The sequence below is a fragment of the Ambystoma mexicanum genome, chromosome 11, assembly GCF_040938575.1.
Source record: "Ambystoma mexicanum isolate Mex_15411 chromosome 11, UKY_AmexF1_1, whole genome shotgun sequence".
NCBI lineage: Eukaryota > Metazoa > Chordata > Amphibia > Caudata > Ambystomatidae > Ambystoma > Ambystoma mexicanum.
This window is the reverse complement of record NC_090934.1, coordinates 1,112,119,912-1,112,147,848: the sequence shown is the minus strand read 5'-3', so window position 1 is coordinate 1,112,147,848 and position 27,937 is coordinate 1,112,119,912. Positions and strand designations below refer to the sequence as shown.

At 49.9% G+C, this 27,937-nt stretch overlaps 1 protein-coding gene across 1 annotated transcript in view; it reads left to right on the top strand.

Annotated features, from left to right (window-relative positions):
• LOC138504828 (maestro heat-like repeat-containing protein family member 1) overlaps positions 1 to 27,937 on the top strand; it is a 165,711-nt gene that overhangs the window by 28,328 nt on the left and 109,446 nt on the right. Inside the window, exons 3-4 of the mRNA XM_069625276.1 lie at positions 15,309 to 15,436; positions 15,604 to 15,726. Of these exons, the coding sequence (XP_069481377.1) occupies positions 15,309 to 15,436; positions 15,604 to 15,726 (251 nt within the window). The remainder of the gene's footprint in view (positions 1 to 15,308; positions 15,437 to 15,603; positions 15,727 to 27,937) is intronic.

Genomic DNA, 27,937 nt, shown 5'->3' with positions numbered 1-27,937 from the left:
CCAGGTTTTTCTCCTGGGGTATCACCTCTAGGTGTCTCTGAGGGGGGCAAGCGTTCTCAAACACCTTTAAAACGTTTTTATGGAAATCCTCCCACTGAGCTGGGGAGCTGTGCTTGGTGGGACATGTAACTCTCTTCAGTGAACTGGAGGATGAGGTGGAAGGCGATCTATGATGCCTTTTGTTACTATTTTTCGAAGCAGATGAATGGTGTGATCTCCTCCGAGATCATAAACAGGAGTGTTTTTTACGTCAAGGAGACGATGGTCTCGACTCATCTGAGGTCGTTTGGTAGGGGTAATGGATTTTTGGGTCTTACCTCTCTCCAACTTCCCTCTGAGCTCTCTTGAGGCGTTCGCCGCCATCGACAAACACTCTTCACATTCTGAACATGGATGCTCTTCCCCAAGGCACCACAGACAGACCCTGTGTGGGTCTGTCAAGGACATCTTCGCCCCACAATCTCTGCATTTTTTAAAGACAGATCGGGGCGTAGATGGAGCCGATGAAGAGGCCATCTCGATCGAAGGATTGAAGGATTTTTTCATGAAAAAAACTCAAAGTTCTTCGATTTCTTCACAGAACCGAGCGTTACGTTCCCAAAGCTCATGAAGCGGAGAAAAACGGAACTGAGCAACGGATGCTGCGCGCAACTACTTGTACTCGTGATGATGTTGTGGTCGAGACTGAAGCCTCTGAGGGACATCGAATCGACAGATGCGCAGCGCCCTCTACTGAAAAAGAAATTCCGAAGCAGCAAGCTGGAAATGGGAATATCAAAGATAATGAATACGTGGGAGGACACAATCCATTCGAAAAGCATGATCTTCACAGATAGGGCCTAAGGTAACAGTCATAGGATGAGAAACAGAATGAGATATTAGAGTATCCTCAAAGCTAAAACCATCAATGACTTCCTCAGAACAAATAATATGTGGAACCTCAGAGGCTTTCAGTGCGGAGCGTGCGTCCCCAGTGTCAACCTGAAAGGAAACTTTCTTTCCACTGATAGCACAATCAACATAGGGGGCAGACGGGTAAAGCAATATTTACGTGGCAACAATCTCACAGACTCGCAGGCAGTCCTAATGTGAGTTCAACATATCTGTTGGTAGTTGCAGAGGAAATGTCAGGAGAAAGGTGCAAAGGGTTAGTTTCGTTGTCTGTCTTGTGACTGCCAATTAGGGCACTCTGATTTCTGATTCCCAAACTCATTACATTAGTTACACTGATTATTATACACTTTTCCAGTGGGTCATTCATTACTGTTCCTGTACCAAGTCTGAGACAGATGTCCTCTTCCTCTTCTTCAACCCTTTCCTCGGAACATGTTACTAGATGCATACCATCCCCTTGCCTGAGAGGGCTGAAACTGTTATATCTGTAATGTCATTAGCTTTGCTTCAGTGTTTTCTTTCTACCTTTCAGCTTTCTCATAAATGTGCTGCAGGGCTTACAGTACTTCAGTCAGATTCTTTCCTTTTCAACTAATAAGAACAGATTGAATCCCTTCTGCAACCTTTGTGACTGGAGTCACATCACAAACACACTTTGCAGAGCCGTGGTGGTACATTTGGGATTCCTGAGTACTGATCAAAGCACCTTTTTAATCACATGTGAAAGTCTGCCAGATTTTTTCCGTTACCCTGCTTACACAAATTGATTTTAGAACAACCAGTCTTCTTGGGACAGATTTCTAAAATGGATTGCCCAAGTCTATCAGTACGTACTTTCAGGTCTCGTGGGGCAGGTTCCCGTGCAGGCCAGTTACATTTCTGTTTTAGGACTGTAAAAGTATTGGTCGGAAGAGTGGTTCTCAATAAATGGTAACAATCAGCACATGTTGGCTTGTAACAATTGATGATGACATGGAGCTTCTCTTGAAATTTGGAAGGGTTCTCCCATATCTTGGGGAATTGTTGAATGATATTTAATCGGTCAGTTGCGCTTCAGGGAGTCGGCACATCACTAAGGAGTTCCCTCACCTGGTAACTGTCGTAACAAATCCCTAGATGTTGTTCCCAGATAGTCCCCCTGGGGGTGGTATCCAGCGGGAGGATCTCATGGGGAGAGACTACCCCTCTGAGGACCAGGACAGACGTTTAGGGAGAATAAGGTATGACCCACTCCCAATTACCCCTCCTAAACCTACACCTATGGTGCACCCCAGTAATATACCCAACCACCCCATGTACCTGTGTAGGACCAGTGACAGAACATCCATACCGGCACCCGCGAATGGGCAATTACCGGCCCATTCATCTCGTAATGGGCTGGTAATGGCCCATTCATGGGTGCCGGAGCCGGTAGCGAGTTTGGCGGTAGCTATGCCCTTAATAAGGGCACGGCTACCACCAAACTCGTAATGAGGCCCACTGTCTGTGAATAACCAGAGACAGCAGAGCCACCACAGTACATCAAAAGACGAAGGAAGCCACAAGACTAGAGAAGGAAGATCCCGAGACTGACTGAAGAATGCCGGCGGAAACCCTAAAGATACTTGGGTCACCGGGATGGTTGGCGGGTGCACAACAGAGTTGGGGAAGAACCCCTGGCGTAAAGAAGAACCGTAAATATTTAACAAGGGAAATACCAATCTGGTAACCGAGAGAGGAGAAATCTAAGTCATCTTCTTTGAGGCAGTACCTGACAGGAGAGTAAAACAGGTCTGCCAGAGCCAAGAAGTAGCGAGATACAGGTCTGGGATCCACTTCCACAAGAGAAGAGGCACATAAGCCATCTTCCTCATGGAAGTACTTGGCAGGAGAGTGAAACAAGTCTGCCCAAGTCTAGAGATGAGGAAACCTGGCCCTGAGACTCACGATCTGAAAAGGAAAGAAAAAGTGATCCTCTCCCTGGTGGCAGTACTTGGCACACCAGAAGACAATGTGGGCTATACTGGGGAAACATGGGTCAAGAACCATACTTGTACATGAGCTATTGAGAAAGAATGAAAACAGTGAAACAAGGATCGTCAGGGGAAGGGAGTCATTTCCCCTGAGGATTGCTGAGGGTAAAGTGACAATGAAATCAAGATACCTGGAGAAGGGAATCATTCTCCTGGTAGTGCTACATCAACAGGAAAAAGGACCATCTAACCAAGCAGCGAGGCGTGAGAGTCATTCCCCTGTTTTTCTGTGAGAAACAGTGAAGCCAGAGACCAGGAGAAGGGAGTAATGTGCCTGGTAGTTAACTCTGCAAAAAGGATCAAACCACAGAACATAGTGTTCCAGGCGAAAGAAGCCATTCCCCCTGGGGTAAGGAAACTGAGAACTTTTCTGATACACAGTGTTACAAGATTGACAATCCTTTGTTTGTGAAGTTGGACCAGGGTAAGGGAGTTCCTCCCCTTGGTTAAAAACTTGCAACCAGAACTGTGAACTGTGCTACTCAGTCCAGTAGAAGGGAGTAATTCTCCTGGGCCAAGAACATTGACGCAGCTTTCCAGTTTGGACGGTGTACTCTAGTTTACAAGGAAATTCTGACAAACTCAATAGCATTTAAGTAGGGGCAGGGAAACCACTCTTAGAGATATGGAACGTTAGGTTTTCTCTTTATTTTCTTGGTGAATAAAAGTTTATAGCAACCACTTTGACACCTGTGTGTCAGTCTCCTCCTTCTGCACCCCTACACTGGGCCTCATTACGAGGAAGGTGGCCACGGAATGAACGGTAACGGTAAGGGACCGACATTGTTCATTCCGGGCCGCCTCATTATGAGGTCTGCAGCGGATCCCGCTCTGGACGCCTGGCCAGACCAGGCGTCCTTAGCGGGACCCGCTAGCAGACCAGTATGCTAACAACGGGCCCATCATTAACGGGCCCGTTGTTAGCATCCTCCCCATTCCCATAGAGCCCTATGGGGGCTCAAATGGGAATGGGGATGTACCGGGTACGGGTCCCGGGAAAGGGAATTACCGGCCCGGTAATTCCCTATTCTTGGAACCCGGACCCGGTACTCGGTTTGGTGGTAGCCATGCCGCTAAAAGCGGCATGGCTACCTCCAAACTCGTAATGAGGACCACTGTCTTAAAGAAAACACTGTTGGACTATTTGGAGGCATAGAGCTGGAGACCCTTCAGAAGTCATTGAAGCCCGGGTAGACCGTGGCGCAAAGAGACTAGACAGCTGACTGCTGATGGAATCAAAAACCGGTAGTGATCATGAAGGACTGGTAACTGATAGTATGGGTGTGGATTTGCTGTAGTGGTTCACTTAGGAGGTTCACTTGGGATTGGACTCAGCTCTTCCTGATGCCGATCGTGAGCTGAAGCAGAAACCTGTATTTGTTTGTGTCACTGACCAGGCTCAACATTCAAAATAACCAGGTTATACAAATATAAAATGTCTTTGGGAGATTCTTTCATTGGGGTGCCACTTGCAGAACAGGATACATACGGCTAACACGCTTGTTATATTTAGGGATTTCCTGATTAGCGCGCACAACTTTTAGTTCGCTCAATTGTTCCTGTAGTTTCTTCTGCGTATCCTAAAAGCACATATTTTAGGCTACCACTGCCTATTTGTTGTTTTGATGTACAGTAGCTGTTTCACTGCTGTTGGTGTACCTTTGTGCCCTTCGCTTCTAGTTGTAAGGAAGGTATGGTATCAAGAATAGACAGACAAAAGTGATCACAGTTTAAAGGTGTTTACTAAACTGAATATGCAGGTTGGAAAAATGTCTAATCTAAACCTAAAGCTAAGATGGGAACAAGCTACGACCATCAAATGAAAAATCAGGCAGTCCTAGTAGCGTCTTGTCAAATAAAACTATTGCCAATCCTTACAACTAAATACAAAAAGAGTGTGGGATAAGGTTCGCAACAAAGAAAGAATTGTTCACAAATGATAAGTCAGGATGTAATAGCCGGGGGGTCTCCCTTCCCCACGTTTTGAGCATGGGACATGGCGGGCCTCCTAAGCACAGTACACTCTCGAGCTTTCCCAGCACGAGACAACAGTTCCGTTCTCAGCTATCAGGATCATCGATGGCCAAGTCTCTTTTCTCTTAAAAGCCTCTTGCCTCCGAGGAACTGATGTATTCAAAAATAACAAATATAAAGTTAATTTCAAATGTACGTTGGGTGATGCCTTTCACCCCTGGGTTCCCCTCTTCCGGGGTCAGACCCTTCTCGATTGTTTGCCTTCCTCCGTCTTGTTCACTACAGCTTTTCACAAATCAATTTTCTCTTCTGGCACTCACAAATATTAATGTCCTTTGAAACAGTTCACCATGGACATCCCTCCATCGGGTTCACTCTTGCCATTTCACATTTCCTTTTGCTTTCCCTTGATGTGGGATTCACTTCCCTTGCACTCTCAAGGGTTTGTCGGTCAAAGACTTTTGACTGTATGGGGATTTTGCTAGACCCCTGTATGACCACTTAGACCTTTCTTGGCGACTCTCCTACGGCCTTCTGATATCAGTAGTTTCAATCAACACAGGATCAACTAGAGTCTCTCGAGTGAGCACCAATGTGGTCTTGATCCCCTCTGCAACTGGTCTTCCCTTTAACAATTTACAGTTCTTTCAACTTTCCTCAATGTGCCACTTCGCGACTTTCATTCAAAACAGTTTGGTGTCATTTCAGTTCTCCCCTCGACTCACCGGCTGTGAAGAACCGTGTGGCTTTCCTTGTATCTGGAGTCAAGGCCGGTACCACAGTAGCAGGCATCTCTCTCGGTCCTGATTATCAGCATAGGCACGTTCCGTGTACCGTTGATATCTGCTGCAACACACTTGCAGGGTAATTCATAGAATTTCGCAGAAAAGTGTCGCAAGCGGCTGGCGCAGAGTGTCCGCGTGCGATTGTCTGCGCCAGGCACGTGCGCTAAAACCGATTTCCGCGCACAGCGTATTCATGGATTTTAGGCTCCCAAACCAGCCGTGGCGCAGAGTATCGCAGCGACCCTGCAGCAGCGCCAGTAACGCCCCCAAGAACGCCCTCGTGCAAGGAAAAGCCATCAAAATCGCTAAATCATCGCAAAGGGCTGCGCTAACCCTGGACCAGTTTACAGGGCTGCCAAACAAGGAACGCAAAGCGGGTAACGTGCATATCAGGGGTACGCGTGAAGTTATACACGCGATTAGCCAGGGTACGTGTATTACAGGGGTACGCGGGAAGTTGAACACGCGATTGGCCAGGGTACGTGTATTACAGGGGTACGCGTGAAGTTTTACACGCGATTAGCCAGGGCACGTGTATCACAGGGGTACACGGGAATTATCACACGCGATTTGGCTGGGTACTGTATTACAGGGGTACACAGGAAGTTTTACACGCAATTCGGCTGGGTACGTGTATTACAGGGGTGCGCGGGAATTCTCACATGCGAATTGGCCAGGTACGTGTATTACAGGGGTGCGCGGGAAGTTACACACGCGATTAGGCTGGGTGGGTCCTCACAGGTGTTCCCTGTACACCCTCCACGGCCCCTGCAGGCAGCCCACAAAACAGGGGACTACCCTGCACACCTGCTCATGTCCCCCTGCACCCCCACCCCCCAGCAGTGCAGGGGCACCCTCCACCAGGCCCCCACTCATGTCCCCTATTACCCCCACCCCCCAGCAGTGCAGGGGCACCCTCCACCAGGCCCCCACTCATGTCCCCTATTACCCCCACCCCCCAGCAGTGCAGGGGCACCCTCCACCAGGCCCCCACTCATGTCCCCTATTACCCCCACCCCCAGCAGTGCAGGGGCACCCTCCACCAGGCCCCCACTCATGTCTCCCACCACCCCCACCCCCCAGCCACCAGGGGCACCCTCCACCAGGCCCCCACTCATGTCTACCACCACCCCCACCCCCAGCCACCAGGGGCACCCGCCACCAGGCCCCCACCCATGTCTCCCACCACCCCCACCCCCCAGCCACCAGGGGCACCCTCCACCAGGCCCCCACTCATGTCTCCCACCACCCCCAACCCCCCAGTCACCAGGGGCACCCTCCACCAGGCCCCCACTCATGTCTCCCAGCGTGCTACGTGTATTTCAGGGGTTCGCGTGAAGTTCCTCACGCGATCGGGCCTGGAGGAGCGGGCTACGTGTATTCCAGGGGTGCGTGAGAAGTACCACACGCGATTGGCCTGGGCGCGTGTATTTCAGGGGTGCGCGGGAAGTTCCACACGCGAATAGCCTGGGCGCGTGTATTTCAGGGGTGCGCGGGAAGTTCCACACGCGAACAGCCTGGGTGCGTGTATTTCAGGGGTGCGCGGGAAGTTCCACACGCGAATAGCCTGGGCGCGTGTATTTCAGGGGTGCGCGGGAAGTTCCACACGCGAATAGCCTGGGCGCGTGTATTTCAGGGGTGCGCGGGAAGTTTTACATGCGATTTCAGCAGGGTACGTGTATTTCAGGGGTGCGCGGGAGGTTTTACACACGATTTCAGCAGGGTACGTGTATTTCAGGGGTGCGCGGGAAGTTTTACATGCAAATTCAGCAGGGTACGTGTATTTCAGGGGTGCGCGGGAAGTTTTACACGCGATTTCAGCAGGGTACGTGTATTTCAGGGGTGCGCGGGAAGTTTTACACGCAAATTCAGCAGGGTACGTGTATTTCAGGGGTGCGCAGGAAGTTTTACACGCGATTTCAGCAGGGTACGTGTATTTCAGGGGTGCGCGGGAAGTTTTACACGCGATTTCAGCAGGGTACGTGTATTTCAGGGGTGCGTGGGAAGTTTTACACACGATTTCAGCAGGGTACGTGTATTTCAGGGGTGCGCGGGAAGTTTTACACGCGATTTCAGCAGGGTACGTGTATTTCAGGGGTGCCGGGGAGTCCTACATGTGATTTGACCGTGTGGGTCCTCCCAGGTGTTCCCTGTATACCCTCCACGGCCCCTGCAGGCAGCCCACACCACAGGGGACTACCCTGCATCCCTGGTCATGTACCGCAGGCAGCCCACCCAACATGGGCATGCCCCCCAGCAAAGGCACATGTCTCCTTGAACTAATGAACACCAACTCATGTCCCACACCACCCCCACCCCCCAGCACTGTGGGGCACCTGCCAGCAGGCCCCCACCCATGTCCAACTCATGTCCCCCACCCCCCCACCCCCCAGCACTGTGGGGCACCTGCCAGCAGGCCCCCACCCATGTCCAACTCATGTCCCCCACCACCCCCACCCCCCAGCACTGTGGGGCACCTGCCAGCAGGCCCCCACCCATGTCCCATCCATGCCCCCCCCTGCACCTGGGTCCCAACAATCCCCAATCATGACCGTAATGGCCAGCCTCCCCTGCCAAAAGGCCCAACCAACTATCACATCCACCCACACATCAGAGGCAATTACATGTGACACACCCAATGTAAATAACGCAAATGAACATATGTCTGTCACACACAATCGTTGCAAGTGAATGTTGAAACACCCCACATGTCATGCATGAAAGCAATGAGATGATACTACACATTGAAGGATGAAATGAAAATGTATTAAAAATCAACTAGAATGGAAAAGAAATAGAAAATAACCACAAAGCAAAACAACCAAAAGAAGAAGAATGTTGATGAAAATAAATTCGAAACACAAAGCACAATCCTAAAAAATGGTGTCCAAAGTCACAGTCACAAAAGAAATCCAAGTGTAAATGAAATATAAAACACATTGCTCCATGTGTCCCAAAAAATAATCCTAAAAAATCCTTCATCCATCCAAGAACTATATACAAGATGATCCTGGGTCCATAAGCCCAACCAAATTAAACCTAACTATGTCAACTAACTAAAAACTGAACTATATACAAGAAAGTGGCGCATTGTCCAATCGCAACCAAAAAAAAAAGAGAAAAATTCAAAGGAAACCTACCACTAACTATATAACTATATACAATGGCAGCGGGCAAGTCCTGCGGCTCACTCTGTGATGTTGCCGGCCAGGGCATCATCGAACTCCATGTCGATGTCCTGGAGGCGGGACTCTGTCCTGGCCCCGAGGTCTCGCAGGGATAACCCCATGTTCACTTCAAACTCCCTGCGAGCTTCCTCGAGGCACTCAGCCCGCCTCAACGCCCGACGCATGGAGAACTCCGCCCTGACCATGGTGAGCCGCTCCTCTTCCGCCCGCTGCCGCTCTGCACCTATCCGCTGGACCAGCTGCTCCCACACGGAAGACACTACCATCCCAGGGTTCTCCTGCCCTCCGGCCGATGCCTGCCCCTCTGATCTTGATGGCCCTGAGCCATGATGCCTCCCACGTCGAGCCTGCTGCTGCCTCCGACGCCACTGCCTCTGCCAGCACGACGGCATCCAGGATGATGGAAACCACCGACGCCGTCGTGCACGTGCCCTGCCCGATGATGCCGTCACATCCTCCATCTGCTGTGGTCCAGTTGCTGTGTTGTCCACCCCTGCTGGACCTCTGACTCCCGACTGTGGCAGGGATGGGATCCCCACCGAGCTGGCTGCATTGGTCAGGGCAGGTCCACAGGGGGGCCCTGGTGGCATCTGGGCCGGAAGACGGCAAGGAGAACGACTGGCGTATAGTCTCCACAGAGGAGGAGAGGGCCGCCAGATTGGCCGACACATGCAGGAAACCCCCGAACATGGCCGATCCCAATTGGGCCACGTCGGCACGGTGCTCTTCGTGATGACGTGCGTGCTCCTCCTGGGAAGCACGCACGGCATCACGAATCACAGCCGTGCGCATCGCGACCCCAATCAGGACCTTCTCCACACGGCCAGGGGTCCCCTCGTCCGCAGGTGGAGGGGAGTCAGATGACATGGACATCCCCTCTACCTGCGGACGGGCCTGGGACGGGGCATCCCTGCTGGTGCAAGGTGGTGCACCCACAGGTTCAGGGACAGCGACATGCACAGGCCCCTCCACGGTGACCTGTGCTGCCTCCTGCCCCTGCCCCTGGACTGCACCACTTGCACCAGCAGGGATGCCCCCACCAGGCCCCATGTGCGCCTCAGTGGCGGCCTCCTCCTCCTCTGTGGAAACCACCAACCTGGATGGCTCCTCGCCATCTACCGCCGTAGCAGGCCCCTGTGGGGGCTCACCCACCCCTTCCGCTGCAGCCGTGGGGGCATCCCCGCCGCCTTGCTCCACAGCGCCGTCTCCGCCCTCTCCTTCACTAGCCGCTGCGTAGAGGGAGACATAGAACACAAGCATCAGGGTACTGTACAATAGTCCCCTAGACAGGAAGCAATAGCAGATGAGTGCCACTGTCAAAGTACACTTCCATCATGTCACACCACAACACATGTGTCAGTCCAGGCAAAACACACACAGTGACAGTCATGGTGCGTGCCATGGACATTTCAATGCATGTCCAATGGACTCTCGAATCATACAATGTAATGGGACTCACATGCATCATGGGTCATGCCTATCACATGCACACACTTCACCTCAGTCACTTCCATCTGGCCCCGTACACCCCAATCACAGTGCATACAAGGATGACTATGCTGCATCAGTGAATCTGTACATTGTCACACACATGTGTCATGCATCCATGGCACTCACAAGTCACAGACACGCAGGTCAGGCACACAGACATGGATACCACATATGTATCTGGCATCAGCACCCATCCCTCGCCCCCACCCATGTCCAAGAACAGAGACTGCCATGCTCTCATGTGTGCAATCTGCACAGGGCTCCCCATGTCGCATTCAAACACATGCAACAACCGTGCGGTTCACACATTACAGGTCGCACATGCATTCCCATGATGTCCCTGCACACATACATGTGTACATGGCCTATGTCACACATGCAGGCAAGTATCAGACAACCAGCACACTGCAACATGCCCTGTCTCACACAGCAATGCTTGGCCACTTACCGCTCAACTACAGACGGGTCTCCCTCTCAAGGACCTGGGCGTGGAGCGCTGGGTGTGCGCGTTCCAGGACCCTCAACTGGATGGAACTCATGCGGCCCGGCCCCCCTCCACGAGGCACCGGGCCTTCATGAGGGTCCTGGACCTCAAGTCTTCCCAGCGCTTCTTGACCTTCTGGATGGTGCGGGTTGCCACCCCCTCCGCGTTGATGGCAACCACACAGTCGGCCCAGATCCTGTCCCGTCCTTCCTTGTTGGCGCGGGACGATCCGAAGAGGGCATCATACTGCCCCAGGACTTGCTCCACCAGGACACCAACTTCGGTGGCAGTGAAGCTGGTGCCCCTCTGCCCCTCTGGCTGGGGGTTGCCACTGGTGCCAGATGTTGATGTGCCCGACATGGCAACCCCAGGGGCAGGAGTGGGTGGGCAACTGGGTCCTGGGGCTGGGCTGTGGAGCGATGTTATCCGAGTCAGGAGTCTTCTGTTCCAGCAGGGGTGGACACAGCAACTGGACACCTGCAGATGGCTGATGTGCAGGCACCAAATGGCAGGGCACGGTGGCAGCAGGCAGTCAGGCAGGCAGCAGCAGATGGCACGTGGGAGGCTGCTCGGGGCACTGGGGGGCAGTAATTCGGCCTTCTGGGCAGGAGCGTGGTCTTCCGTGTGTTTTCGCGTGGCCAGCTTGATACGGAGTGATTTGGCACGTGAAAATCCTGCACGTCAGCGTGAAAATCGAGGAAAGGCCCTTAGCGCGTAAGCGCGTCAGCACGCGTATGCGATTTCATTGGACCAAAGGCCCTTACAGCGTAAGCGCGTCTGTGACGTTTTGCGCACGGGCGTTGCCCTGGCAGGGCTTGGTGATCCCGCGTGACTTTATGTTCTGTACGTGCTTTTCGTGCGGTGCGTGTGTTTTCCATCCGTTGGGGTTCACACGCTATTACTTCACAGCGGGTGTTGGCTACGCGTTCTTCTACACGCAAGGCAGACGGTGAGTGGTACCCCGCTCCCCCAGGCCCGATCGCGTGAAAAACTTCATGCAAACCCCTGAAATACACGTAGCACGCTCCCCCAGGCCCGATCGCGTGAAAAACTTCACGCGAACCCCTGAAATACACGTAGCCCGCTCCCCCAGGCCCGATCGCGTGAAAAACTTCACGCGAACCCCTGTGATACACGTAGCCCGCTCCCCCAGGCCCGATCGCGTGAGAAACTTCACGCGAACCCCTGAAATACACGTAGCACGCTCCCCCAGGCCCGATCGCGTGAATAACTTCACGCGAACCCCTGTGATACACGTACCCTGCTGAAATCGCGTGTGAGACTTCCCGCGCACCCCGGTATACACGCACACGTATTTTTTGTCAGCGGGTGTCCGTGTTTGTGGGTACCCCTTTGCACGTCATTTTTCCTGGAGGGTCACAGTATAGGACATTCATCATAGCAGTATATAGGTGCTATTTGTTGGCGCACCTTTTGGCGCACATTTCTTACAGCCGCAGAGACGCTACCGCCTGCTTTCTTGTGGCGGTCGTGTTTGTGCCTGTGCGCTGGTTTGAGCGTGCGCTTTTTTGCCCTATTCTATTCCATGAATACGTGTTGTAGGCGAGCGTGTGGGCGTTCCGCGCACTTGTTGCCCTGTACTTCCCCCGTGACGCCCACATTTTGGCAAGTTGTTCCCCATTCCGAGTGTTACGCCCGTGTTCCGCCTACTTTTGTTGCGTGCGCCGCGCTATGTGCGAATTTCGCTGTGGCCTGTGCGATTTTCGCTGTGACCTGGCGCACGCTGTTAGATGGCCTGTGCGCCAACGTGCACCGCGCACTTTTTTATCGCACATCCGCTGGTTTTCTCGCGCACGGACTTCCATGAATCGACGTGCGCTGCTTTTCGTGCGATTTTCGCACTTGCACTGCGATTTTCGCTATTCCACTGCGATTTGCACGTTTTTGCCCACTTGCGCCGCGCTAATTATTCCATGAATCGGCCTGCTGGTCTATTGTTCGTGGTCTTACAATTCCTTCCATGGAGGTCTCGTGGGTCTGGGTTGGAAAGGGCAAGGTTGCTTCGCTTCTTGTCAGCCTCTAGTCTCCTTTCTCCTCCTCTTGAACTGCCATGCCTGGATAGCTGTCTCGTTGCGCGGTCTGCTTTGCTCGTTTTGTGCTCTCGTGCTCCACCTTTTATCCCCATGGAAAAGGGAAAGGGCCGTCAGGTGTGTGTGTGATCCTGGTCAATTGCCTGACTTTGCCTGACTTTGCCTGACCCTTGTGTTGGGACATGTCAGGTAAACGGCTTTGGTGTTTGTCTGTCGTCTTTCGTGGTGTACGAAAGTGTTTGTGTCGGAAAAAGGAGGGGGGTAGAGTTTCTGAGCTTCATATATAGCAGGATGGGTAAAAGGCAGTAAAAGAAGGGGGATGCCACGTCTCATCCATCGGTGTCCCACTTACACTCCCCGAGGACCACCGACCAGGTGACCCTCCCTCACTGGTGTACCTCCAGGAACTGGATCCAATAGCGATGGCCGTGTCCTGGCCACCTGGCTGACAGATTCCCGAGGACTAGTCAGATACTAATCAGGGAGACACCTTCAGGTTTCACACATAGCGCACCTTGTAGGTGGTCTATACAGTCCAGATCAAATATGCTTGTTTGGTGAAATTGTTTGGCCAGGTCTTCACATGTAAAATAGTGTCATTTGTGCAGGCTCTTACATGTTTTGGGAAAATAATGTGTGAATATAAAGTATTCTGGAATTCCTTTAGGAGGAACTGACACTTCTGTAGACTTAGTCACACCCATTTTTACCGGGGATCAGAAGGAATTGCTTATTGCAGACAGTCCGTGTTGGTCTCCGGCAGTGCCAAGTACTACGCTCAGAGGCTGGCAGAGTTGACACGGCTCATGCCCAAGGATTTTCTCTCCTATCCAGTTCTCTCTGTAATGATAACACATGCGCCCTGTTCCTCCCATTTTATTGTCAGTTCATTTCAGCTAATTTTTATTCAGTATCATATTGTTTACAAGACCCTGCATTCTGAGCTTCATGCATAAAACATTCCACCACAGTTTGTTTTCCCCCATTGAGTGGTCCAGTACACATAGCGGTCCAGAGACGGGGTACGGAAAGAGACGTGGGCAACAAACAAATGCGGTGAATGCAAAAGCCTGAACAGTTTAAGTTTTAGGACAGATAGAGCTAAAACAAAGGTTTAGCAAACAACAATCACATATGTAAGTTTCAGGTAGGGAAGGGGTTTGATGAGACAGGACAGCACATCTCACATCTGATATTTCTTTCTTCTCATTCATTCCAGTCTGACTTCTTTAAGAATCTCTCTACTATTCCCCTACGTTACCATTCTTTATTCATTATTCATTGTTTTCCCAAAATGTTGTGCCTGGTTGCAATGCTTGGGTGTCACAGTAACATTACGTTCTATTACAGTAGATATGGTGGCCTGGGATTATTTGATTTATCCTGAAGTAAAACAGGCAGCATGCCTTCTCTCCTAATTCCTAATTCCTAATGACCAGATCTCTACCTGAGCTCATTGTTACCAGACCATTACTAGAGACAAACAAATTGAGACACAACAATACATAACAATGCAATTAAATGCTCTCACCAACCTCTTCCACGCTTGCTCTGCCTACCCAATCAAACCACAGGAGCACCTGACAGCAATCCCTCACCCTGAGAAATCGTCTTACCTTGGACCCTGGGATCGCTGGGAGTGCCATCCGTGACCCTCAGCTTTTACCACAGGGCCATGGGATTCATCGTCCATGGCACCAATTTGTCAATGAAACACCTCTTTTCAGAAAATACTCTAATAAGCAGAGTCGGTAGAAATCTGTAGTGGCAACCAGTGAACAGTAGGCATCCATCAATAGGACATGATGGCCCAAACACACCCAGACCCCAGAGTCCAGACTACCCGTGAATGAGTGAATTACCACCCGACCCAGAATACATAAGCTCTTGTACCATTGCATATCGTAGGTCTCTATGGAAGTGGTGTGTTTAGTAACATTCAATGAGAACATTCCTAGATGTAAAAGAAAGACTCTAGCCTCTCACGGGTATTTTCACAAATCTTCACAACATTCTCACATCTGGGTTAGGGAACCTCGCTGGGAGGCACAGACACATTTTAGTTGCAATTATTTACATTAGCACTATCTTGTCCAGTCTATGGTCCACACTTTGCTCGGGTAATGCCTGGTCCACCTAATGCTGCTAGTTTAAACAATAGAGTGGTCTCACCAAGTGAAGCATGAGTGAGGCGGGAAACTAATTCTCACTTGTAAAATCCAAAGCAGAAATGCGCATGAAGCGAGCAGCATCGTGCACCATACATGGGGATGCATCTATGTCTGAGCATGCGCACAACTACATCAGTTAGGCAGAGTACATCCATGGGGGCAAAACAGGAGTATAGGCTAGGCATTAGTGAGGCTTGTTTGAATTTCTTTTCTTTCGCGGCTATTCATGATATCTCTTTTTTCTTGGGACTTTATCAGTTCCATCATTAAGTTCCCTTCAGGAGATGGACAGACCCAGCATCCTGACAGTCCTCGAGTTGTGTGCCAACTCTGATCCCGACAAAACCGCCAAGTCCTGCTGTGACTTCTTGGAACATCATCAGAAAGTAAGTGTGCTCATCACACACTAGCACATGAAGGTGATCCCTGGTAGGAAGGGGACAGTCACTTGTGAGGGAAGCATTGCATTTTGGAAATGGAGGTTGAAGGGGAGCTTTGCATGGGTGATGGTGGAAAAAGCTATGTTTATAACCAGATCTCCTTCCTGTCTCAGCTGACATGGGAGCAGAAGCAGGGCGTGATGGAAACCCTTCTCACCATCCTTCAGACTTCACAAATCAGCACTGTGAATCGCTTCTACATCTCCAATGCCATCACTAAGTTTCTGCAGCAACAGGTATGCTATTTAATGGTTGTTTTGAATGGTGCAGAGCGAGGGTGAGCTTTTCAGATCATGGGAGAGCCTCAACATATTAGTTGAATTATACTTGGCTGGTAGATAATGGCCCTCATTACGAGCATGGCGGTCTGGGAAGTACGGCACCGGTAAGCATGCATGTACCATACTTCCCAGACCACCATACTACGGGCTCTGCTTGCTGGAATCGTTTCACCCGCCAGGTTTTTCATGTGGGGCAGAATGGGGATGAGGAGGCTCTTGATTCCAGCACACGAAAATGGGCAAGTACCGGGTCCGCCTAACTCGGCATGACCCGGTTCTTGCCCATTCACGGGTGCTGGAAAAAATGCAACTCTGGCGGCAGCCGTGCCTTGTTTAACAGCACGGCTACCACCAGAGTTGTAATGAGGGCCAATGTCTGTAAATCACTGAGTATTTGACCTGTTTCAGTAATAATGACAAAGTCTAAGCCTTGCTTCTGAAGCAGAAATGTTCAAGAGGAGAGTGTAGGTATAATTATACACATCCAAACAGTTTAGATCGAAGTCTTGGATCCAGTCACATTATTTACTTTGAGCATCATGAGGCAAAAAACACAGCAGTGCGCTAAATTCATTAGGCACCAATGGTCGAAACGACAGTAGGTCTCCAGGGAGAAAAACCTCAGAGCTGAAAAATGACTGTGAGATATACAAGAGCAAAATTTCATTTCAACATATGGAAGAAATCACAATAGGCAGAAATACAGTGGGGCACCTGTGAACTCCATAGTTTAAGGTGGAAAGTAAAAATTATGAGAAGGTTAGCGAGGCGCAAGGACAATCAAGTAACATATAGCATGGCATAACACTGCCTAGCAAGGAATGAAAAAGTCATGACAAGGTGGAGCAAATAATTATACGTCTTAGCAGAGCATGAAAAGGTCTACCAAAGCAAAACACCTTAGTCTCCTCCCCATGCCCAACCAATGGATTTTGCACTTTCTCACTTTGCCACTACCACCCTCCCCCGAATCTCACTCTGTCTGGAGCTCATTACGGTTCTGGCGGTAACCCTGCCGGTGTTACCAGCAGATTGCAGCCGGACCCGTAAAAGATTACCGGCGCCTGACTTCCCAGTGCCACCGGGCTATTCCAAGTCTGGTAATTTCGTTAATCCCTATTCCCATAGAGTCTCCTAGGACTGTATGGGAGTGGGGATACGGATACAGAAGCACCGGCACCGTTGTTAATGGTGCCGGTGCTTCCGTGACAGCTTTGCCTTCCGTGACCGCTGTGCCCGGCAAGGTCAGACCTGTCGGGTACAGCGGCTCCGGCAGGCAAACCCGTCGTTTGCCTGTCCAGAAACAAGGGTGCTGGTGAGTTTACCGGCACCCCTATTTCCAGACTGGCAAACTCAGCATGAGGCCCCCTATCTTTCTTTCACTCTCTCTATCGCTTTTTTTCTGTGTCATTCACAAATAGATATATTATGAACTGTGTGCAACAAGGATATGATAACAGGCAGATGAGAGGGTGAGGCAATCTGGAGACTCCATTCATTACCATAAGAGGAATGCTAAGGGTAATGAGAGGCATGAACTTTTGGTTCAGACAAAGGGCTGCCAGAAATATAAAAAACCCAGCCACTCACATCCACATTCCCTAGTATGTTGGCTGTCAGGCTGAGCGCTTTCTCAAACATCATTCTAACTTGCCCAGGTCATGTGCTAAGTGAACCCTGTTCCGGTTTTTGCTTGCCAGGCGAAGAAACAATGGTTGTCAGAAGTTCATCAGGCTTTGGAGTGGGCCAGAATCACAGTCGAAAAAATGAATACCCCTACCTGTCTGCCCAACTCATCTGGTGGTCAGAGAGCCACATAACATCAGTTTCAGAGTAACTGTGAAACACTGCATGGTGTTTCATAGGAGGTTGATGAGAGGAGGAGGAGGCAAGACACAGTTTGAGTGTGGAATGCTTAAAGTGCACCACAATGCTGGGTGTACCATTTCTAAGATCTTATGTCTGGCCTTTCAGGCCTCGATCATCAATGGTAAATATGGACAATTTTCGATGCTCCCTGTAATCGAGTTTGATAAAACAAATGCAATGCCAATTCTAACGTATGAATCAGAAATCACATTAATTACTGGGAACCTATATTGAGGTAGGTTGGAGGGCGTATTTTGTAAGAGTCTACTTCACCTACTTCAGGGGGTTCCCAACTGTGTGATCCGATATGAGCTAAGTCTGCTTTCGTTAAAGGTGGTAGTTAGCTGGAAAAGTCTTGCCCTTCGTAGGAAAATTGTGATGGCACAAGAGAACACCTTACGGAGCGCTCTGAGGTTGTTAAAAATCGAATCTAGGTGTGTTTTTACAATTACTGCATCCCCATTTTGTACTGCTCAAGTGCTCTTTGGCTCAAATCGAATATAGGTGTGTTCAAAATTACTGCATCCCCATATTGAACTGTTCAAGTGCTCTTTGGATAAAGTTGGACCTGGGTGTGCTTTTATAAGTACTGCATCATCCACTCTCAGCTTCTAGGCCGCCCAGTGATTCATCTTGTACCTGTGCAGCATCTCCCTCTTTCCTCCACTCCTTTTCTAACCTCACGATGGCCCTCTTCATCTTGCCCATCTACCCTAACTGCTACACTATCACCTAGCCTCCTTATCTCACAAAGTCTGGAAGAAAGAAGTTAAAAAAAGAACTCCTAACCTCTAACCCTGGTCTACCCATCGCCGACACCTACGTCAGCGCAACTTCCAGACAGATCATTACTGATATTCTCTTTTCTGTCCCCTCTCCTGACTTATGGACTCTGATCACTACACTCTCTCCTACTTCCTCCTCACCCATTAATGATGGTACCAGATGGGATGTCCTCCTGGCAGGTTTCTCATCATCCAGGTGTGTCATTAACATCTATCACAATGGCACTATCATGGCCCAGGGTCCTCAACCCAATCTCCTCCCTTTTGATCAGCGCCTGCCATCCATGATCAACTTTCTTCCTGCGCCTTCTTCTCCCCCTTCCTTGCTCTCTGCTCGTTCCCCTCATCCTCCTCCGACAGAAGTGCCGCGCTCCTGTACTCCTCCTCGGAAAACCTTTAAAGGTGGTGACCTACTCCACCTTGCTACACTCAATGCATGGTCTGCTGTCAAACACTCTTCCGATATCTGCCTCCTTCTTGAAGACTTTGACCTAGATGTTCTCACCCGGTATACAGACATTTCACTGAATTATTTTTCATCGAGAGCTTTTTCAACTAAGAATTTTCATTGAATTACTTTTTCATCGAAAAAATCATTCACTGATTTTAAAAGAAAATCGAAAATATACTGTGTTGAACATGAAATATAATAACATAACATTAAGAAAAAGCAAATCCTTTAAAAATAAATGTTCAAGGTATAACGAAAACCTGTATACTGAATGTTTGTTTGGGTGGGGTAAAGGGTTCAATTTGTTTGGGAATGTTTGTTTTTTTTTTAAGGGCAGAAAGTGGGGTTTAGGGTGGGATCCCCCAATAAAAAAAAATATGTTATTTGGGAATGTTTGGAGTGTTTATAAGGGTAAAAACAGAGGTTTGAGGGGGGACATCCCAATAAAAAAAAATGCAAAAAATCAGTATACAGGTTTTTCGGTGAATCAGTTTCAGTGCATAAACACTTTTATGTTTTATTAATCTAAATTCGATAAACATGTTTTAGGTAAAAAAATGTGTTGAAACATATTTTAGGTGAAAAAAATTCACAGAAAAGACATGTAACCTTCTCACCCATACCAAGATGTGGGTCAATGCCAGCTCATTCACTCCTTTTAACTTGCTCCTCCCTGATGGGCGACAAGATCATCTCCCAGCCTCGTCCTTCCAGGGCTGGCGGAAGTGTATCCCTGATCTGTTCCGAATGGTTTCCTTCCTCTCTCATACCCACCCAACCTTAGCCCTCTTTCCAAAGCCTGGTCTGTAAACTAGGTGTCTCTCACCATTGCCACCATCTACAGGCCCCCTGGTCCCATCTCCCCCTTCCTTTCTGAGTGGGATGATTTCTCCTCCTTTCTCTTGGCCTCAACCCCTAAAATCCTCCTTCTGGGTGATTTCAACATCCACCTCGACTCTACAATCTCTGCTTCCTCCCTCTTCAGGGACCTCTGCTCTTCCTCTTGCTCACTATTCTTCCCTCTGGCCCTACCCACTCCGCTGGGCACACACTTGATGCCATCATACATTCCAACCTTCTGGTCACCAACTCTCTCTCTACACCCCTTTCCTGGTCTTATCATTCCCTTCTCTCTTCCCACTCAGGCCATCTTGGTCCTTTGGCCAAGCCTCCCAGAACTGCCAACCTCCTTCATGGACCACCGCTCCAGCTGCTGCTTTCTCTGCCTCGTTCATCTCCCCCATTTCCCCCCGCTGACTATGACATTGACTCAGCTCTTGACAATCTCTATCTCGCTATCACTGACATTCTTGACACTCTTGCCCATATTATGAAGATCTGCCTGAAATCTGCCACTAAGTGTAACACCTCGTACAACGCCAATCTTGCTGCCCTTAAATGAAAGTGTAGAGCCACAGAGTGGAAGAGGCAATCCTCAAACTCATCCTCTGACACACTGGCTTGTTGCCTCCTCCAAAGGCACTACTGTCTTTCTATCCACTCTAAGAAGAGGGCCCACGTCCAGACCCGCCTCTCTAGAGCCTCTAACAACACGGCTGAACTCTCAAAATCTGAAAGGAACTGGCCAATCCTTCTGCAGTCTCTGCCTCTCCTCGTTCTTCTCAAGCCCTCCGCACTGCACTGACCAACCACTTCTCTGCTAAAACCCAGGACATCCTGCTCCCTCTCTCCTCCTCCCCCTCCATTACCCCTACCGATCCCCCCTGACTCCTCCTGCCCCGCCTCCACTCACCCTCTCCTCCTTTTCTCCTTTCACTTCGGATGAGGTCACTAGAGTCATGTGCGCTATGAAAGTCTCATCCAAATAGTTCTCTCCCTCTTCTTCCAGAACTTTCAAGGACAACATCAGCTCCCTTGCTCCTGTCCTCACTGACTTCTGCAACCCTCCCTTCCTCTCTCAAGCACTCCCTTGTGCGACCTCTCCAAAAAAAGCCATCTGATGACCCTTTGTGTCCAGCCAATTGCCGTCCTACTTCCATCACTCCCTTCATTGGGAAACTCCTAGAGAAGATGGTCTTCCCCAAATGCCCCAACATACTGAGCTTGTTGGTTGCCTTCATGACCATCAATCTGGATTCCGAGGATCCAGAGGCACGGAAACTGCTCTGTTGAACGCCTGTGTAGAAAAACATTGACTCTAACTCGCCTGCTGTTCTCATTATCCTTGACCTCTCCTTTGACTTTGACGCGGTCAACCATTCCATTCTCATAAAGCGGCTCCAAGACACCCTTGTTATCTCTGGCCGTTCACTGGATTGGTTGACCTCCTTCCTCTCTAACCACCCCTCCAGGTGATCCTCGTTTCCTTCTCCTCTTCCAGCGCTATATCCACCTGTGGCGTTCCCCAGGGCTCTATCCTCTCGCCCTGGTTTTTCAACATCTATCTCAATCCTCTTGCTCAACGGATCTCTGCCTTCCCTCCTCATTTCCAATGCTACGAAGATGACACCCAACTCTTCTTCAAACTTCCCTTGTCATCGCTTCCCACCTCTTCTATCATCCCTGACTGCCTTGCCGCCATCCAGCACCTCCAATCCAATGATATCTGCCTCAATGCCATCAAGACAGAGATAGTTCCAATTGGGACCCCTGTTCCCATCTTCCCCTCCACACTCTGGCCATCCTCTCTGGGTCATTCCTCCTCGCCTTCCTCTGAAGCCAAAAACCTTGGGGTCATTTTCCACCCATCTCTCTCCTTCACTCCTCATATCATGGACCATGCCAAGAAGCCCCACTTTCAGCTTCACCTCCTCAAAGGCATTCTCCGTTTCCTCACCTTCCCCCAGAAGCTCAATGTCTCCTGAGCTCTGGTTCTCTCCAGGCTGGACTACTGCAGCCTCAATCAACCAGCCCCATCTCTTCGCTCCCTTCAACTAATCCAGAATAGGGCTGCGTGACCTATCCTTGGCCTTAAGCCCAGGGACCGTATCTCACCAACCCTTAAATATCTCCACTGGCTCCCAGTTGCTGCACGGATCTCATTCAAATCCCTCTGCATCATCCACAAGGCTGTCTGGGGCCTGGGCCATGCTACCTGCAACCCGCTCTCACTAAATAGTCTACTTCTAGAACCCTTTGATCCTCCGGCTCCAACTCTCTGCTCGTCAAACACTTCTCCAAGCAGAGAGCTGTTGGCAGGTCCCTCTCTTCGGCTGTCTCCCTCCTCTAGAATAGCCCCCCCTCTGCATCTGGAACCTGACCTCTGCAAGTTCTGTAAATGCCTCAGACCCTCATCTTCTCCTCTATCTTCTCTCTCCCCCTTCCCTGCTAACTCCTTCAGTCACTGTGATTGGATGGTTGGTGACCTTATGAGCCTTTGGGTCCCTCCCTCTCTACCCAAACGTTCTTCAGTATTCTTCCACTGCACTTGCCTTCGGGCCCCCACCTGCCTGTTGCACCACCACAGGCATACACTTATTGGCCTAACCGTCTAGCTCTTACCTGTTGACCTACATCAGGCTCCCCTGGCACTTCTCCACTGGTCACTCTCCTTGCACTTAACCGCCCCCCCTTTCTTTCTCCCTCCCTCCATGCACTTGCGCGATTCGAATCTTACAAGGACTAGTGTAGGGGTGGACTGGTCCAAGAGACCCCCCTCGCCTACGCTTTCTCCCCAGGTGAGGACTATGGGTCCTTTGGGCGTCCCCTCATGCCACCCGGGCCCAGGTGGTGGAGGGTTCACCCACTGGAGACATTGCCCGCACGTATTAATTGCCCACACGTATTAAAATTTAGCTAGGCCTAGAAACCATTTTGTCTGGTAAAGATGGTGTGAGCTCAGCGTACTGTAGCGCGGCCCCCACCCTTGGAGGGTTTCAGTCATCCTTGTTGCCGCAGTACCCTGGCAGATCCGCTGCGAGCACGTTCCCACGAACGAGACGGACATGAGCTAGTATAATACATTAACATTGTAACAGTTCACCTCCCGCAGTGTATTATCGCTCCCAGCATGACCCGGCCAGCAGGCCTAGGCAAATGAAAAGAACAGTAAAATGGTCGTTAGATGACAGACAATCTTTGTATATTAATGTTGAGACTACTTGCAAAGGATGCGTTTCTTCCATAAAATCCCTTATATCACAAAAGCCTGTAAAATGTAGAATTACAAGAGATCATGCCCCCATGATATAAGCGATGGTGAGCATATACCATTGCAGTTGGATACTAATAATAACGGCACGCACCAGGAATCTGTCTGTTACGTGTATGACTGGAAAACGTACACCCCATGGGCTCGTGCCATAACTGAACTAACGCTGCTAGAGGACACAAGAAAACGAATGTAAACCATACAAAGGGCCCATGTGAAGAATGCATGAGAAGGTGCATGTCTAGGCCCCACATGCGCCACCACCATCACGAACAAGCGGCGGGTTACTTTCTATGTTCTCCACCAACCCTAACTCTACCTCACTTACTGCAAATATATATATATGCATATAACTAAATACTGCACGTGTTAAAACATAATGTATGAATAAGGTACTCAGACTGGGTATAATCAAGACACATCCAGCAAAGTTTAAATACATGTTTTGTAATGTTTTAAATAAGTATTATAGAGTGTTCAAATGTTTGTGATGTCTTTACCTAAATTGGCAACACACGAGGGAGATACCTTTGTGAAATACGCGCAAGGCCATTCCCCCTCCCACCCCGCGAGGGCTGCCAAGGCATGAGAGCAGAGACCGCGCCGCGCTGCTTTACCTCCCCCAACCAGACTGGAGCCGCTTCAAAGACTTGTAACCCCCTCTGTAGCACCCAAGGCCGCCACCCACCACCTGCATTATTTACAGCGCAGCAGTAAACCTCTGCCTGAACACACGCACCCCCTCGTAAACCTCGCAACCCACCGGACCATCCTAGACTTATGGCCCTGTGCAATCAGGACACCCAACACTTTGACAACACACAGCGAAACATACATTACAACTTCTAACAAGGCAGTAAGACATGTACCGCCCGTCCCAGGCCCTGAAGCTTAGCCCCTCGACCTGTGGCCCAGGTCAACAGGACACTGGTAACCATGTCCTGACGTATTACCTCCAGACCCCTTACAAGGTACATTCCTCCTGTGTTGCATTAACCTGTAGTATAACCTATTGGAAGATTTACTAAAGAAGATAATAATGAAACGAGTGAATGACTGCGGTGTGCATGGCCTAGGGCAAATAAGTCAGGAAAGGACATTCATCTCTGACATTGGCCGCGATGGCACGACAACACCAGCCGGATGAACTCCGCCACCCTGCCAGGCCCAGCCCAACCCACGAGGCTGACCAGTGACGTCTTCCAGCCAAAGCCAACCACATCACAGCAGCACCTATAGTTAGTCGTCGCCACCCAATCCCCTTGAACTTGTGCCCCCTATAGTATGTAGGTTCTTATGACGTTTTTTGTAAATATATACGCCTGTCTTTGCTATTGTCAGACAGAGCGCTCTCGGAGTTTTGCAGAGTTCTTTGCATGCCCTATTCTGATTGATAAACTCCCATTTACGCTCACCCGCACTCTGTCTTGGCCTTATTCCCATCTTGGGAGAGTCCTTCATTGTCTCTCATTGCGGGGAGGATCGTGCTGTGTGGGGACGCTTGCCTTCAGTGGTGACCCCGATAGCGTGATATTATTTCTTCCTAAAACTCGTTATAACCGTCCCCTTTTGGCACGAGAATCTCCGGTCGAAAAGGGATACGCACGGTGAGCCGGCTCCGGGAGGCTGCCCGCCAACGGCGACCGGTACACTAAGAAGTGCGCACTCAATAGAGAAAGGGTACGGGATCCCGGTTGAAAAATCCCCTTTGAGTACCGCTCGCCGGAGTCGGGGCTGACTGTTGAGCTGACGGCGACACTGCCTGGACGGACCCAGTTTCGGAGACTATCGATTCAAGACGGGCACGTGAGTACTGAGTGTGAGCGATTGTAAAGGGAGCGGGGAGAGAAGTGTAGGACAGGGAACGAAAAGGGGGTACGAAGATATACTAAAGATCATTCTAAAATTTCCTTTCTTTTTCTTTGCATATGGCCATTAGGATTACGAGGTGAATAAGAGATAGAAGTGACGGGAAACTAGCTCCGAAAGGGGGTGGAAGGCGGCGCCGCATAGTGCTATATTGACTAGTGCTGGGAATATATGACGAAGTGAAATATAAGATAAAAGTGTTCAGCAAAAGGGGGCACTGAGAATATATTAGTGATCGCTACTACTTCTTTCTTTTCTTTTTCTTCAAGGGTAGGGGGAGAATAAAAACCAATATTAGTACGAACTTGGGAAGAACGTAAGAGAAAAGGGGGCCTACTAGGAGGGGGAGAGCAGGTGAAAACATATAAATATATGCATATGCGCATTCATCTATCTAAGTAAAACAGACAGTAACAGCCGGCTAGGGAGGAAAGGGAGGGCAGCGTGAATGGTGTACTGAGTGTTACCAAGAGGTGTGTGCATCTCGTATGTGTCAGGGGACAATTTGAGGTTGCAAATGTGTACAACAGCTATAAATGCATAATTGTCAAATGGTCATGGTAAGTGTGACCGGATGAAACTTTTTTGAAGGTAACGGTGAGACAGTGACGTGAGTGGGTACCTTTTTGATTTCCGGGTTGCTATTGTTAAAATAAATGATGGGTTGCTCTTGTATGTGTCCCCCAAAGAAAACAAAGTAGAAATTGTGTACAGTCAGTTTTGTATTGCGCAGCCAAGGAAGGGAAAGCCCAACCGAGCGTAACATTGAATGTGAAGTAGAACACGAAAAATAATATTGATACTACATTCACATTGGAGTCGCAGACACATAGAGACATATAAGCACTAGGAGGACACACAGAAATGGAGGCTGAAACACCCTTATCGCATATTTGTAAAAGTCTTCCAGGGTACGCCGAGCGGATTAAGAAATATCACGACCAATGGGTAACTGAGTTGAAGGGAGAGGGGCTACCCCAGATATGGCCAGAGGGAGGGTCATTTGACAAAAGCGTTCTAGATATGGTGATGACATGCATTTTCTTGAAGTACCGAGGGAAGCAGCTGCAGAATAGGAGGGAAATATTAGATCTTTGGCGGTTATTTGAAGAAGTACCACCGCCTAAAGCACCAGCACCAAATCCTGATCTCCCATCCACTACAGAAAATCCACTGATGATACATAAAGATATCAAAGAAGTGCCAAGTGTAGCGCCACCAGTAGAAGTAATAAGTTTATATCCGATATTAAAGAAACCTGTACCTGCAGAAGGATACAGTGATCCAACGTATGTACCTCCCCCGACAACTACTACACCCCACCGGCCCACAGCACCCCCACCATATGAAAGTACAAGAGAGCGAGGCCAGGCGAATACACAAAGGGGGGACATAGAGAAACTCACAGATGATTTACAATCAAGACTCTCAATAGCAAAAGATGAGCTTTCAAGAATAAAAGACATGTGCGGACAAACAGCACTTAATGCGACTAGATCAGGGCGCACGTCTAGAGCGCCAGGCGAGACAAGAAGAGCTGAAGAGGGGTGGAAGAAAGGTGAGATACTGTTCAGAATTGAGGAAGAACCAACCCGAATAATTGAAATAGAGACACGTGAGGGAGATCCTGACAATGATGAAAGGCCTATGGGGGATAGAGAGGAATTACTATGCGACATTGGGGACGAGTTAGAAGAAAATGACAGGTTGAGCATGGCTGTGGGAGGGGGAAGCGAAGGAGGGGATGGCACATGTTCAGTGAGAACACTGGGCGACGAGTGGTCAGGACGACTAAGGAACAGAGTGGGAAACATGGCATCACTAGAAGCATCAGCATCCAAATCGGGTTCGGGAGCTATACAGAAAGGAAAGCTACAGCTTCCATTGATACACAGAGGAGGAGGGAGACCTAACTATATCCCATGGGCACAAATGGACAAAGCTAACTTATTAAAGCTATTGCCCCCGTTATCAGGAGGGGCAAGTAAGTGGATATACGCCTTTGAAAAACATACTGCTGGGGTCCCCCTAGCTGTAGGAGATGTGAAAAGTCTGCTCGTATCAGCGGTGGGCGATCAGGCTGAAAGAGTATGGGTTAAAGCCGGTTTCCCAGGAGTTACGTTAGATTGTGACCGCCATGATGGGGCCTCCTTTAACACGGTGCGGGCTAGGGTGTGGGACGCCTTGCGCGAAACATTCCCAGATACGCCGGACTTGCAGTCGGTGATGCAATGCACCATGAATGAGGGGGAGGAGGCTATGGATTACATTTTTCGGGTTCAAGAGATGTGGAGAGCGGAGACGGGCACGCCCTGGTATCAATCGACATCTTTATTTTACTTCATTATAAAAAGAGGGCTCCCCAAGGAAGTGCAGAAAGCGCTCGACAAAATTGCAGGCGTTGAAGCGAAGGGATGGCCAGAAATCCAAAGCATAATAATACACCATTGTAAAAGAATAAAGGAGAGAGAGAAGGAGGTGGCACAGAAAAGGTTGGCAGACGAGGCAAAGTTAGTACAGACAAAATTGGTGAAGGTCGCAGCAGCAGTAGCTGCACTCCCACACAGCAGGGAGGGAGACGATGAGGAGGAGGGGCCGATAGCAATACAAGGAAGGATGGCAGCTAATTGGGCGGGAGCAGGACAGCGGCAGTGGAATGAGCAAGAGCAAGGTGGAGGTCCGCAGTGGCAAGAGTGGACCCCTCGAGGGGGACGAGGTGGGTACAGGGGCCGAAGAGGAGGCGGAACGGGGTATGGGGGAATGGGAGGAAATGGATGGCAGGGCCCTAGAGGTGCACAAGGAAGTTGCTGGAACTGCGGGCGATGGGGGCACTATTCAAGAGAGTGCAGAAGCAGACCCAATAACGGGTTCCAAGAGGTAGAACAATATGGCCATCCCCACCCGGGAAGCCCATATGGCCTCCCAATGGGGCAACAACAATTAAGAAACCCAAGCCAAGGTAATGCCGGCCAGCAACAGGGACCCCAATATAGAACACAGAACCACCCACGAAACATGCAAAACAACGACAGTATGCAATACACACCAGGCAACCCTTTCGCGACAACAGCAAACGGGGCC